Source organism: Trypanosoma cruzi, genomic scaffold (genome assembly GCF_000209065.1).
Source record: "Trypanosoma cruzi strain CL Brener 1047053516865 genomic scaffold, whole genome shotgun sequence".
Lineage (NCBI taxonomy): Eukaryota > Euglenozoa > Kinetoplastea > Trypanosomatida > Trypanosomatidae > Trypanosoma > Trypanosoma cruzi.
Genome location: NW_001849267.1, coordinates 29964 through 43197, shown reverse-complemented (window position 1 = coordinate 43197; position 13234 = coordinate 29964). Strand labels below are relative to the sequence as shown.

Sequence of the window (13234 nt, the reverse complement as noted above, 5' to 3'; positions counted from 1 at the left end):
GTCTTTTCTTGTTTGTGTCTCTCTGTTGTTGCTCAGTTGTAGAGGATGTCATCAGGAGAAGAAGAGGGTTCAATCCCCCCACAGGAAGGAGGCGACGACAATACGGACAGAGTAGTCACAAGGGGAGACGGTAATGTGGAGAGGCAAGGGGAAGTTGACACCCCGCCAGCAGTTAAATGCCGACGTCTCTCTGACTTGAGCGTCACGACTACAAGCAGCGACAGTGGCAGTAGTGTCATAACGTTAAAATCTATTGAACAAATGCCCTCAATAGATCCGAGCAAAATGGACCAACCGCCGTCCCGCGGTTCCGCAATCTCACCTAACCCCGGGAGGGCGTTTGAGATTGCGCTCTTGCACTTACCCAGCGAGGGTGAGATGGCCGCTTTGCCCGAGGCGTCACTCCCGCATCGTCCATTTTGTCCAGTACTGCGAGCGGAGTCTATAAACGGCATGGACGCCACTGCGTCTCCCGCCACATGCGCTGCAGTGCAGGGCAACGCAGCGTGTGCCACGTTGAAATCATGCCAGGAATTTAGGGAAAATGGGCCGAGCGACGTGAATACGGGGGCGGGCCCTGCTGCAGGCCCCGACAGGATGGCGGCTGCAGTGGACCATCCACCGGAGCAGAGCAACGAGAAGATGGGTGGGAACGAAATGGAGAGCCATGACGAGAGGCCGTCGGAGCAAATGCCGAGGCCGGGCTCCGCTGGAGAGATTGAACCTCAGGATAGGGCGAATGAAAGTGCGTCGCCACCGTTGCCATCACCGTTGAATGTAACTTCAAAGCCGCGTGAGAAGATCCTGTCGTCTCATTGTCTGGACGGATCGGAGGCGAGCGAGGTGCGGAGGAGTGTCACGCTGAATCCCACAGACATGCCGCCACCATCGAATGTGGTTGGCAATGCGTCATTCAGCAACGGCAGTTCGGTGGAGATGGAGAAGAAATCGTCGAGTTCACTTCCCCGCTTCAGAGCGAGTAGCATAAAAAAAATAGCACTCCACCAGGATGCTCTGCCTGGTGAGGAAATTAAAATAGAGCCGGTGCGTAGCTCCCTCACAGAGAAGCAGCAGAGGACCCTACGACACGCACCTCCGGCGTTGACACGGTACCACACTCCACCGCCACATCACATGCTCCTCAGCGCCTCGTCAGGCAGGAGAAAAGGAAGGCGATCCAAGCAGGATGCGTTAACGGGGATGCCCCTGGACGATGGAGAGGGCTCGACAGATGTTCACGTCGTATCGCTTGAGTCAGGGTACACGAGCCACAATGAGGAAGCATGCACATCACCTCAGAAATTAGGAGGGCGGGAGGTGGATCACGCGCCGCCGCCCGTGGAGGATGTGAAACAAACCGAGGGGCCTGTACGTTCTGCCATTTATGACCACCCAGAGGAGAGAGAGCCGCAGAATGAGATGGGCAACCGCGAAATACAACGCCGGCTGAGCGATTTTATGGGGGCATTTCAAGATTCGTCCCAGAGGAATTGGGCGTCTGTTTTGTCAATTTCTCCACAGGCCTCTCAAGGAATTGTACGTTCTTCTTCGTATACTGCTTCCATATTCAAGAAACGGCGGTCATTGGACAATAGGCGGTCAAGCGATGGCTCGGCGCCACTTGTGCAGAGCATCAAGCATTTGGCGTCCACAGAAACTCTGGAACAATGCCCACTGTGCATGGGGTCACCCAATACTCTTGCTGAAGTAGCCACCCGCATCTCTCAGATCCTTTTGGATGTTCCGAATGACGGTCCCAATGACGCATTTCCCTTGCCTGAGGTGACTTCAAAACCATTCGGTCGGCTAAAATCCGAGGAGACGTCTCCTCTCATTTTTTTGGCTGCAACTGAGGTTCATGGGCCCACGCCACCGCCAGTGACGACAGAGGTCAACTTTTCACCATCACCATCACCTCCACTGAGCGTCCTTGAAGATGAAGACTCAAATTTACAGGAAGCGGACGTTAAGACGGGATTTACGCCACCATGTAGGGCTGATGACGCATATTTGGGCAACTTGCTTCCAGGCACCATTGCTCCTTTCGCCCCGGCGCCGTTGTCTTGGCACCGCCGCGTCCGCAGCACTGTCGCATGGCTTGGGGACTACGATGATGACAAAATTTTCATTTGCTCACCAGCAGACCCATCACTAGCGTTGCCACCATCTGACTTTGCCGCCAATGCCACCTACCTTCCCAAGCAGAAGGAAAAGCACACGGAGGGTTCCACTGTCAGTGAGAGCACCGGTGAAGAGGATTTGCTTGAGGGATTCTACCCCGGGCCGTACAAGGTCGAACGGGAGCATCGTTTTTCCAGTGGTGTCGTTTTTATCTTGGAGAGAGAAGACTGTTTTGCTTGTAGCGACAACAACAACGAGGGTGGGGACGTGACAAACGACGTGCGGCGTAGTAGACGCACCTCGGCGGTACCTCAAGTTGTGCCGATGAAGTCACCGATCATTTGTTCTCCACACAACAAAGAGGTATTTAATCAGCATTCCACGTTGCCCATACCGCAGCAGGATGGCGGCTGGCAAAATGTAGAAGACGCTGACGACAATCAGGGGCAGGAGACGAAGAAGAGTCTGCAGCGCCATAGTCTTTCTATGGATCAATACGCCTCTTTGAGTTTGTCCAGCATTTATCGCCCAACTTCCCACAAATACGCACCGGATCCCAACAAGATGTTCTGCCCAATAACCAACGTCTTCCGGCTGCGTCAGCATTTTCCAGACTCGTCCACTACGACAAGCGATGATGATGAGGATGGTGAGTTTGGCTGCGATGGTGGCTATAAATTCTCTGACTATGGATGGGAAAGGGAATAGAAGGACTGGTGAATGAGGACAGTGGATCGCATGGCACCTCCATTTGAATTGAAATGGGTGCTTTTTATTACTGAGTGCTGTAAAAGCTAAGAGGGCGAGAAAGTGGGAGTCGGCATGACCTCAATTAAGGAACAAATGGATTGTCTCTGGTGAAGGAGTGACTCAAGCAGCCCCCTTCTTCTTTCTCCCCCTCCTCAAAAAGAAGAAGAGAAACAGTGACATCCATGGGGCAATTCTCCCACATAATTTACACAATGTGTCTGTGTCTGTGTGTGTGTGTGGGAGTTGTCTGCGCGTGCCTCTTTACATGCCGGTAGGACAATTACTGAAGACCTTTCATTGTTATCATTCTGTATATGTATATATATATGCATATGCATGTGTTTTTGGTAAACATGTTTCAATAGTACTTTTTTTTTCTTTTTTTTTCTTTTGTGTGTCTGTCCAATTCATCGTTGTATAATTTCCATTTCAAAACTAAAGTTTTAGTCGCCTTCACACCTCTCCCCCCACACACACGTGGAGGGCGGGGTGGGAGGCTTTATTTGGACCTGCACTCTTCCCACCGTTTTATTTTTATTTATTTATTTATTTTATTTTGTTTTGTTTTTTGTTTTTGTGGTACTTTTCATGAAATGTAGACAATAAAAGGAATCATCATGAACACTCGATTGGCTGCTGCATAAATATTTATGCGGTTATAATGACATGATGGAGAAAATGTAATTGTGTTTTTCTTTTTTTTCTTTTTCCTTTTTTTTTTTCTTTTTTTAAATTATTAATAATTAATTGACTGGTGAGGCGTTGATTATTATTATTTTTAGTTGTTGTTGTTGTTTTTGTTTTCTTGTGTGCCTATATGTATATTTATGTGCCTTATAGGCTTTACGTCCATGTGCGTCTCAGTTTTACCGTAAATTGGGTGTTTACCGGGGGAATCATCTTAGCGATGGGTGGAATGGGCGAAGTGAACGTGTAGAAGACATCCCAAACGGTGTTTTATTATTTATTATTTATTTATTATTTATTATTTATTATTTTTGACAAAAGACACAAGTGAACGTATACACCATTTATAGGAGTAATGTACTCGGTGCATATGTGCATACACATGTATATATATATATATATATGTATATGTTTGACTGTAGTATACACAAATCACTTTCTTTCTTTTTTTTTTTTTTTCATAGTTTTTTTTTTCTTTTTTCTTTTTGTATACCGCCATGTCTGCAATAAGAAAGCACGAATGCATGCAAATGACATGTTATTTTTTTTTTTTTTGTATGTGTGCGTGTTGTGAGCCCACTTTTTATTCCTTTTCTTTTTTTTTTACATCAACGCCGCTTCAACGTCTCGGTTTTATTATTATTATTTTTCTTTGTGTGCATCTCTGCGGCAGAAAAAGAGGGGGAGGCCGCTGTCGACATGGCTTTACAACATGCATGTATGTTGCATACATATGGATGCTGTGACACATATGAGTGGCCTTCTTTTTTTCTTAATTTATTTATTTTTTTTTTGTTTTCATTGCAGCAGGGAAACTATCGGAGACACACGAGATTTGTGGAGCGGAGCACAAAAAAAAAAAAAAAAGAAAAGAAAAAATAAAATAAAAAAAAAGACCAACAGGCATTTAGGAATAAAGTGGGATAATTTGCATAGATACATACATACATGCATACATACCGGGAGGGAGAAGAATTTAACATGGACACTGTTGGGACGAAACCCAACACATCCCATGACGACAATGCCACACAGCATACTCGCCGTGTGATGTTTGCCGATGAGGTGGAGGCTCGTCTCCAGAGCAAAAATAATCATCACAGCAACGGTGAGGACGACGGATGCACACAACAGCACGTGGAGACCGCCACACATGCCGCAGTGGGCCATCCGCCAGCAGGGGGAGAGACGCAGTGCGGGAAAAACGAGCAGAAGGGCCGAAAGGGCAAAAACAACCGACGTCAGCGCAGGCACGGCGGCCATGCAAAAGCGACAGCGGCGTTAGTGGAGGCGATTGAGCTTGACGAGGAACTCGAGGAGAACTCCAATCAACTCCTTGACGACTACGCCATGCTGCTGGCAGCGGATGAGAAAGCCAAGCGGCTTTCCGTGGAGGTGCAGCAGCTGCGGGAGCAGGAGGAGGTGTACAAGACACACCGCGCCCTGAAGACGATGCGGCTCAACCAGGCCGTGGCGGAGCAGCCAAGGCGCCACGAAAATACGGAAAGCGGCTCCAGCAGGGACAACCACCGCGCGGGGACAACTGACGTGGCGTGCGGGGACAGCACCCCGCTGGTGGAGCGGCCGCCACCGCCGCCGGCTGATGAGCGCGACGCAAATATTTCTAAAGCCCCGCCGGCAGCGAGTGGATTCTCCAAGTGGGCCACGACACTTTTGGCGGCACTCACAAAATACGGCACCGCGTGTCGTCATCATGTGTGGAAGCTACTTTTTTTTTTCGTCCTCGTGTTTGGCCGGAGACTTCTGCTTCGGTCATCCCCGTCGGCATGCATTCCCGCACGGCATCCATCTGCGCCTGTGTGAACACGCACGGGGGAAAAACAAAAAAAAAAGTTCAGGAGCACCCCGTTCATGGAGACGAGGCCAACGGCAGCAAAGAAAAAGGAAAAGAAAAATCAAAAGGAGAGAAACAGGGCGTCTGCAACGTATTTTATTTTGGAATCTTCTATGCCATTCTATGGCGGTGTGACGGTGTGGCCCAACAATTCCTTTTAAATTCGGGGGGAGAGGGGCGGAACAACAGGAAGGGAGCATCACCCATCGTCCTCCCTTTGCGGAGCATGCATTGGCAGTTGCATCCGGCCTCATATGGGGAGGAGACAAGGAGCAAAGATTACACGACTGGACGGGACTCTGAAAATAATAATAAATTTTTTTTTTTTATGGGAAGAAAATGTTTCTTTCTTGCCCTACCTTTGTTTCTCCATGTGTATACATGCATACATATTTATACATGGATAGTATATTTTTTTTAGACCCCCTCCCCCCTCCCCCCTTTACAACGCAAACAACTACAGAATGCAGGCAAAAACACGGAAAATTGGTAATTTTAAATGCCAATACAGCAGTTAATTAATTAATTATTTAAACCTGTATACATTTGCATATATTTTTGCCTTTTCTTTACATTTTCTGTGGGGAAAATAAGGGGGGAAAGAAAAGGTACAAATTGAGGCTTTTACAACGATAGGTGGCTTCAAAATCTCACGATTCATGCGAGACAAACAAATTCAAATAGCCTAGGCGTTTTTTTTGTTTGCTTATGTTTGCCACAGGTGTGCGTCTTTAAGTGAGTGGAGGCGTAACAACCAAATGAAAAGTTGCTCGGCACGATATGTGCACGAATGATTCGTTGTTGGCCACTTCAATCAAGGCTTACAAGGCCGGGATGGTGACTGCATTGTGATCGCGCAGCCACACGGTTGGCTTTGGGGTGAGGCATGGACCCCATGCAGCCGGTACTCGCCGCTGTGACAGCCGACATCCGCACGGTGATTTTCCAGTGCATGCAGACGGACCTCGACGTCCCTGCTGTTGTGTGGCCTGTAGGCGACGAGACGCCGCTGGATGCCTGGCCACTTCTGCGGCGGCAAAGGTTACTGGCTTTGAGTCCCTGCACCGGTTCGGCGAAGGCGCGTTACTGGGAGTCGCACCTTTACTTTTTTTTTGCACGAAACTCATTTCTGGACTGTACGCTTACATTACGCACGCTGCTGCATAACTGCGTGTGTACTGTCTTGACTACGTGTATTGGACGGATGTTTCCTGCATGCACGGGGGCATGCTGTTGCTTTTGGCTTGACGAAAGGAATGGGCTTCGTGCTGTGTGGGGCTTTCAAGCTACTCAGTACGGGGGCTTTTTTGCCGCTGCTTATTTGCAGTCTTTTTTTTTTTGTTTTTGCGTTGCCGGACGTTGATATCATTTGCTTGGGTGGTTGCCTGTTCTTGTGCAGGCGGCTTGCGACCTTGCCCTTTCCTTTCGCCGATTCTGGAATTCCTTGTGCCGCAAGCGCGCAGTACATGTTTTGGTGCGGTTTAAATCCTCTACGCATGCCACACTTACCGTTCTTCTTTTACTCTTTTTTTTTTTTTTTTTGAAGTTTTGGGGGCCGACAGTTTACGGCGCGACGGATGGAACGGTGCTGAGGGGCCTCTTTTTGAGTGCCGATGGAAGTGATTTTGTCTTTTTTTTTCTCCTTCCGTTTGTTTGTGTGTGGCTGCATTTTCTTTTTGGTTGATTTTGTCTTTCCGCCACTTCATTGCTGGATGGATGCCGACCGCAGTGCCGCTGCTGCGCATGCTTGCGTGCGATTTTCACGGGTGTAGCGAAGTGAACGTGGTGCATGGCTCTCATTGTGGATGGCGTCTTTTCTGCTCCTGTAACCTTTTTTTTTTTTTTGTACATGCATGAGTGCGTATCCACATATATGTGTTTCCTTCTCATGTAAATAAATAAATGAATTAATTTATATATGCATGTCCTTTTCTTTTCTTTCCTTTTCTTTTTTTTTTTTCTTTTGCCGCAAAAGTTGTCTTTGAGTGCATTTATTCACTCAATAACGCTCATAGAGGGGGCGGTTACACGTGTTATCACGGATTGTCCGGGTCCCACGGTCCTGGCCACTTTTCAATGAATTCCATCCACGCGCTGCTCGAGCTGGGGGTTCAGCGAAGGAACGTGGAACGCGAGTCGAGGAATGCGAAGAAGGAAAACGGCGAGGCAACGAAGCAGCGGGCGATGGGTATTGTGAGCGCCATTGAGGCCAAGCAACAAATGCTACTCAGGTCGTTGGCACAGCGCTTCGTGTACCCCGCATCGGAGTACCCGCCGACAACTGAACTAGCGGAGTTGTCGGATGTATTCACAAATCTGCTGCGGGATGTCGTGGAGCAGGGAAAAATTTTTTTATTGTACAATTGTTCTTCAGACGCCTGCGAGGCCTGGCGATGCACGTGCGCCAAGGAGGGTGCTGGCGAGGTTGGCGACTGCAGCAAAGGACGTCAGCGCGGTGAAGAGAATTGTCGTCGGTGTTCCACCTCCGGTCGGGGTTTGTTGGACGTTCTTGGCAGAATTTCGGCGAAGGTGCTGCACGAGAGCCACGCAGGGGCGAGTTCATGCGTCGACAACATTCCATTAATTGAGCAGTGGGATGCGGAGCTGCAGGCCGCACTGCACCATGTGGGGGACGTCGTTAGCCAGGCTCATACCGAGATGCTGGTCGTGCTTGACGCTCTGAGCGATGGCCGGTTTCCGTACCTGACAAGCGGCAGCTCCACGAAGGAGAGCCCGCCGCTGTGGACGGAGATTGTCCGTCTGTTTGAGGACGCATTTGAATCTGTTTTGACGGATGTAGTACGGCTACTGCTGTGGTGCATTCACCAGCATCTCTTAGGCCGTGGTGGGCTGGCAGCTCGCCCACTGTTTGCGGTCAAGTCTCACTGGTCGTATTCCGCTTCCAGTGTCGTCACGTGCCCGTTGCCGTCGGAGTTGCACGAGCGCCTCATGCGAAGATGGAAGAAAGAGCTGATATGGATTGTGGTGCCTGAGTTTCGCCTGAGCCAAATGACGAAGCGGTCGGTGCCGATGTTAGGACGCGTCAAGCGACCGATGCTGCGGACCATGTTTATGGAGGATTCAGCGAATAATCGTCTGTGGGAGGCGTTGCACTACGCCACAATCCAGCGTTGTGACGAATTGCAAGAAACCGTGAGGGGTTTAACCAACACGTATTCCTTTTACTTTTCTCACGAGGAGGAGTACTACCCCCAGTTGGGTGCTCAGCGTCTGCGGGAGTTGGTGAATACAGTGCGGAGTTATGGCATGAATGGCGTGAAGCACGCTGGCGCCGGAGCATTTGTCGTGCAAACGGAGGTTCTGCAGCAGGTGGCGCTCAGCAAATTAGAGCCTGCATTGAAATCCGCACTGGTGACTACAGTGCCAGCGACGATGCGTGGCGATGAGGGAATAACGGTGTTCCGCTGGAAGGCACTGATAGATGTAAAAGATGACGCGTCGCCTGCGGGTTCGCTGAGCAATCGACTTAACGCCTTTCGTGCGGGGCGGAAGGTACTCAACAAGTACGACAAGGGCCTTGAGCCGTTAGCGCACACGCAACGATTTTTGGAGGAGCAGCGGGCAGAGGTGAAACGCATGTGTCAAGGAAGGGGCACGGCATTGGAGGAGGGAGACAAAACGCAGGCCGAGACAAAGCAGAGCAATGGCAACGGCTCTACCGAAGATAACAATAGGAGTGCTGCGGTGGCTGCGTCTGCAGCTGTTTCTAGGCGGTATAATAACAGGTTTGCTTCTTCATCGATTTCACCTCCCATACTCAACAAATTGGGTAAACAGCCATTGGCCGCTAACGCCATGGCCATAGGGAAGAAAATAGGCTATGAGACGACCCTGCCGGCGCGGGTACTTCCAAGTTCCGCCTCAACGACGACACAGAGCACACATGAAGAGAAAACGCCACCAGGCTCCACAAGCCATGTATCCCCCTTGCATCCACAGAGCGGCAGTGGTAGGAAAGGGGGATGGAACTTCTCATCAGGGCACAGTTCTGAGGTACGCCTACCGACTTTGAGGAATTACACGCCTAGCTCTAGTCAGCAGTTCATCAGGACTAGGCCGGCATCCAGGGAAGCCATTGCACAGAATGGGCGTGAGGAGCAAACAGCACCCGTCATGAGCTGCGTTGACATTTCCAAGCAGAGTGGCGAGGAACAGAAGAGGCCGGCGTCTAGAGAAGCCATTGCAGAGAATGGGCATCGGGAGCAGCCGACGCCCGTCGCGACCAGCGTTTCCAGCGGCGTTGAGAGGGATTTCGCAGACGACCCGGTGGCCGCAGAGCCTGACCCACTTACCGCGAATTCTACCCTTAACTCGCCCCCGAAAACAGCTTTCGTAAATGCCGCTGCTGCAGAGTCGGCAAAAAGACGAGTTTTGAGTCTAAAGAAGGTGTGCCCGTTTCTCCCAGAAGTGCCTTTTTCAGGAATTTTCCTTGAGGATCTGAACCTTACTGACCCGCGCGTGGAGGCTGCCATGAACCGTATGCGAGCCGTGCGTGGCAACGCCTCAGTGACGCGGGACTATCGCTCGATTGCACTGGTGGAAGACTCCCTCTGTGCCGTGGTCGAGTCCATTGCCGAAGAGATGTTTAATGCAACGTCGCGAATGCTGTCGCGTTACCCATTTCTTGAAAGCCGCGTGAGAGGGGTGCTACTTGGGAATATTCCCGAGCTGGAAACGGACGAGGACATTCAATCGCTGCTCATGATACGCCGCGACGCAGAGAGGGCGCGGAGGTCAACGGCGAGCATTGACAAGTGCCTGCGGGAACGTGCCGAGGCGTTGATAAACGACATTCCGTACGTTGTGGAACCTGAGCGCTGCAGTGCACACCCATTTTTGCTCGCGGAGCCTTCTGCTTCCTCTGCCACTTCTTACCGCTCACGCGATGAGAAGGCGAATAGCGATGGGGACGACAGCAGAGCGACGCAAAGGGTGGGATTACAAGTGACAACCCCACCGGGGCCGGATGCCACGAGTGAAGTGGACAAAACACCACAGGCAGAAACGGTTTTAAACGATGGGGAGCCACACCGCGCCATGGACGGCAGGGAGGAGCAGCCACGGCAGTCAAATGGGCAGGAGCAACCGATGGGGGCGGTGGTAAAGCCGATGACAACGGGTGTTTCCACGTCGCAACCCCTTGCAGCAGACCCCGGGCAGAAAGTCGTTGAAAACAACGGCGAATTGTCTTCTGAAAGGCCCTGTGAGAGTCATTTACCGCAACGTTCATCGTTTGCCAGGGCACGGATGGGAGGTGGCGCTCCGGCATGCTCTCAGACCGTTGTTCAAGCAACGGAGGAGAAACAAAACTTCTCGATACCACGAGTCTTTGTCGCGGACACTCCTTTGCCGGCGGGAAGAACAGGCAGGGCGAGTGAACAAGTTCAGTTATTGTCATCCAAACCACCTGTTGGGCAGGTTGCAAATGCGTCACGGGAAAATCCAGTGCCGCCTTTCTACAGGCAGGGGGGAAAGTCTTTTTCTCTGCCTCTAGAAGAGAAACAGGGCACGAATGAGGTCGTGCAGAGAGCACCTCACGGAATTCCCACATCCAACAACATACAGTCGTTGACTGATTTCTCCATTGAAAATCAGAAAATGACTCCCTGCGGCCCAACGTTTGGTACCGTGAGGCGCTTCCTAGAGTCTGAGCGTCAGGAGCTGGAGAGGCTGGAGTCTATTCTTGGAGGGGTCCGCCGCGCTGGCATGGGTTTGAAAGAGGGCAAAGGACTACCGAAAGTGGACGCCGCAAAGCAAATGCCCTCCGAGGAAGTGGGAAAGCGGAATTCAGCGGAAGGTATGCAGCAGGCCGCGGGGAAATCGCAGACGGGGCTTTCGAAAAAAACCTCCTTGTCGTTTTCAACAACACCTAACGTATCGGCTGATGGAAACGGGTCGGTGGGCCTCTCAACGCCGCAACCCGCCGCCGCAAGGCGGGAGTGCGCCCAGTTGGGTTTGTTATTTGAGCAGCTTCCGTACATGCGGAGAAGCAACGAAGGAAATGAGTTATTGCGTAAACTTATTGAAGAGCGACGGCGAGTGTCCGAGGCGCATTACACGCGCGAACGGGATTTGGTGGCTTTGCAGTCGCGTCAATTGAAACGAAGTTCGCACAGCCCACTGCCAATGCGCCCCAATTTCCTTGCAGAAGTTGCTGCGAGATCCTCGTTGGGGGCAGCCGTGCCAAATGGCGCCGACGGTGGGCAGGCACGATTATTGCCATCTCTTTCACAAGGGCCGTCTCATGACAGCTGTGCCACACAACAACAACAAGAACAACAGCAGCAGCAACAGCAGCAACAGCAGCATTCGTATGGCAATCAGCGGTCGACGTGGGGACGATACACCATTGAGCGAAACCCTCCGACAAGCGTGACGGTGCAAAGGCGTCTTTCAGGCTCCCCGGGGCTTTCGCAACAAAGTAACGAGGACCGCATGCGTTTCCCCACGATCAGCGTGGGTATTTCAGCCGACCACATATCACAGGCGCCAGATAAGACCGAATACGAGAAGTCATCTAATAACCACATAGGAATGAGCCATAAGTACATGTTACTATGCCGCCAAGCAGGGATTAAGCCAAACAGTATGTTGTTGCGTGCCCTCCCTGACACGCAAGGTGTGTCTGTGAGTCGTGTTGACACCTCTGGGAACTACATCGGTCCCAAGGGCCTTATGCCCCTTCTGCAGGTGTTACGCGACAACACTGGGTTGAAGTATCTCAACCTAAGCCACAATAACTTGGAGAATGACGAGGTGATTGAACTGGTTAGTTTCCTTATGAATCCTAGCGGCGCGTCGCTGCAGTCCCTAGACCTTTCCGACAACCCTGTTTCCCTGGCAGGGGGTGCCGCAATTCTGCGACTTGCTCAGGCGAGACCCTCTTTGCTCTCCGTTCGGTTGAGGGGGACTCTTGTCCCGCAGCCGGTGATCCACAGCATCGAGGAAGTTTGTGACTCCAATCGTGCCAGCGCTTCTTAGAAAATTCTTGCGTCTTCCCCATTGAAGGATAAAAGAAGAAAATCCGCAACGGGGGGGAAGAAAGATATGGAGGGAGAAATGACCAAAATGCTTACATGTAGCTACGTTGATATGTTTATTTATGATATCAAACTCTTTCTCTCTCTCTCTCTCTTTTTTTTTTTTTTTTTTGAACGCCTCCTGTATGTTTTTTCTTCAGTGAGGGGAGTTTTACACTTCCGATTTATTGGCGGTGGTGCTGATGCGTGGGCTTTTGCGTCATTATATCTGTAATTGTCTACAACTAGGCTTCTTTACTTATTATTATTATTTTGCGATGTAAATTAGATTGAAGAGAATGGATTTAAAAACAAATGACAAGTGAGTGAGAGGGAGAGAGAAAGAAAGAGAAAGGAAGAGGAAGAGGAGGAGGGAGAGACGCCGCATTATTTAACACTGTGCTCTCACTTGCTTTTTTTTTTTTTTTTTTCTGCTTCTGTGAGTTTATTATTATTTTTATTTTTGTTGTGCGCGTATGCGTTTGCGTTGAATGAGGCGCAGTTGCAACGACATTTTTATTACAGTGAACGTTGTTGGACGGTGTGGAATTCCCTTTTTGTAGTCTACTGAGAGAAGGAGAGAAGGAAGAGGCAGAGGGAAAGCGAGGCGTTGGGGACGTTCACTGGGCAAAGAGCTTCAAGGAGGGACGAACACAACGGCGATGGGAATTTCTCACTTTTTTTCTTTTCTTACATGTGCTGCTGCTTTTTATTTATATTTATTGCCGCTGCGCTGCACCGCTACCACCACCTTCTTCTGTTTTTTTTTTTTTTTTGTGTG

At 50.4% G+C, this 13234-nt stretch overlaps 3 protein-coding genes across 3 annotated transcripts, besides 28 other annotated features; all 3 read left to right on the top strand.

The window, feature by feature from the left end:
• Window positions 1–3121: a sequence feature (heterozygous, Esmeraldo-like haplotype).
• Window positions 46–2829, top strand: Tc00.1047053510773.120 (uncharacterized protein; the record flags this gene model as incomplete). Its single annotated transcript, XM_808375.1, has 1 exon — window positions 46–2829. One exon carries the CDS (start codon window positions 46–48, stop codon window positions 2827–2829), a length of 2784 nt encoding a protein of 927 aa, XP_813468.1.
• Window positions 3122–3182: a sequence feature (areas not merged during assembly with more than two copies in the genome that could not be assigned to a particular haplotype).
• Window positions 3181–3213: a microsatellite.
• Window positions 3183–3416: a sequence feature (heterozygous, non-Esmeraldo-like haplotype).
• Window positions 3239–3263: a microsatellite.
• Window positions 3398–3439: a sequence feature (A-rich).
• Window positions 3417–3678: a sequence feature (areas merged during assembly that could not be assigned to a particular haplotype. This can correspond to areas where the two haplotypes were merged or to regions with more than two copies in the genome that were merged during assembly.).
• Window positions 3561–3601: a microsatellite.
• Window positions 3679–3921: a sequence feature (heterozygous, non-Esmeraldo-like haplotype).
• Window positions 3832–3865: a microsatellite.
• Window positions 3922–3963: a sequence feature (haploid, Esmeraldo-like haplotype).
• Window positions 3927–3968: a microsatellite.
• Window positions 3964–4586: a sequence feature (heterozygous, Esmeraldo-like haplotype).
• Window positions 3995–4045: a sequence feature (A-rich).
• Window positions 4323–4352: a sequence feature (AT_rich).
• Window positions 4410–4452: a microsatellite.
• Window positions 4490–4518: a microsatellite.
• Tc00.1047053510773.110 (hypothetical protein, conserved) lies at window positions 4507–5382 on the top strand (the record flags this gene model as incomplete). Its single annotated transcript, XM_808374.1, has 1 exon — window positions 4507–5382. One exon carries the CDS (start codon window positions 4507–4509, stop codon window positions 5380–5382), a length of 876 nt encoding a protein of 291 aa, XP_813467.1.
• Window positions 4587–11110: a sequence feature (areas not merged during assembly with more than two copies in the genome that could not be assigned to a particular haplotype).
• Window positions 5716–5743: a sequence feature (AT_rich).
• Window positions 5928–5948: a sequence feature (AT_rich).
• Window positions 7305–7333: a sequence feature (AT_rich).
• Window positions 7341–7378: a sequence feature (A-rich).
• Tc00.1047053510773.100 (hypothetical protein, conserved) lies at window positions 7490–12415 on the top strand (the record flags this gene model as incomplete). Its single annotated transcript, XM_808373.1, has 1 exon — window positions 7490–12415. One exon carries the CDS (start codon window positions 7490–7492, stop codon window positions 12413–12415), a length of 4926 nt encoding a protein of 1641 aa, XP_813466.1.
• Window positions 11111–13234: part of a sequence feature (heterozygous, Esmeraldo-like haplotype) that runs on past the window's edge.
• Window positions 11695–11742: a microsatellite.
• Window positions 12548–12585: a repeat region.
• Window positions 12778–12832: a sequence feature (CT-rich).
• Window positions 12867–12921: a sequence feature (A-rich).
• Window positions 13229–13234: part of a microsatellite that runs on past the window's edge.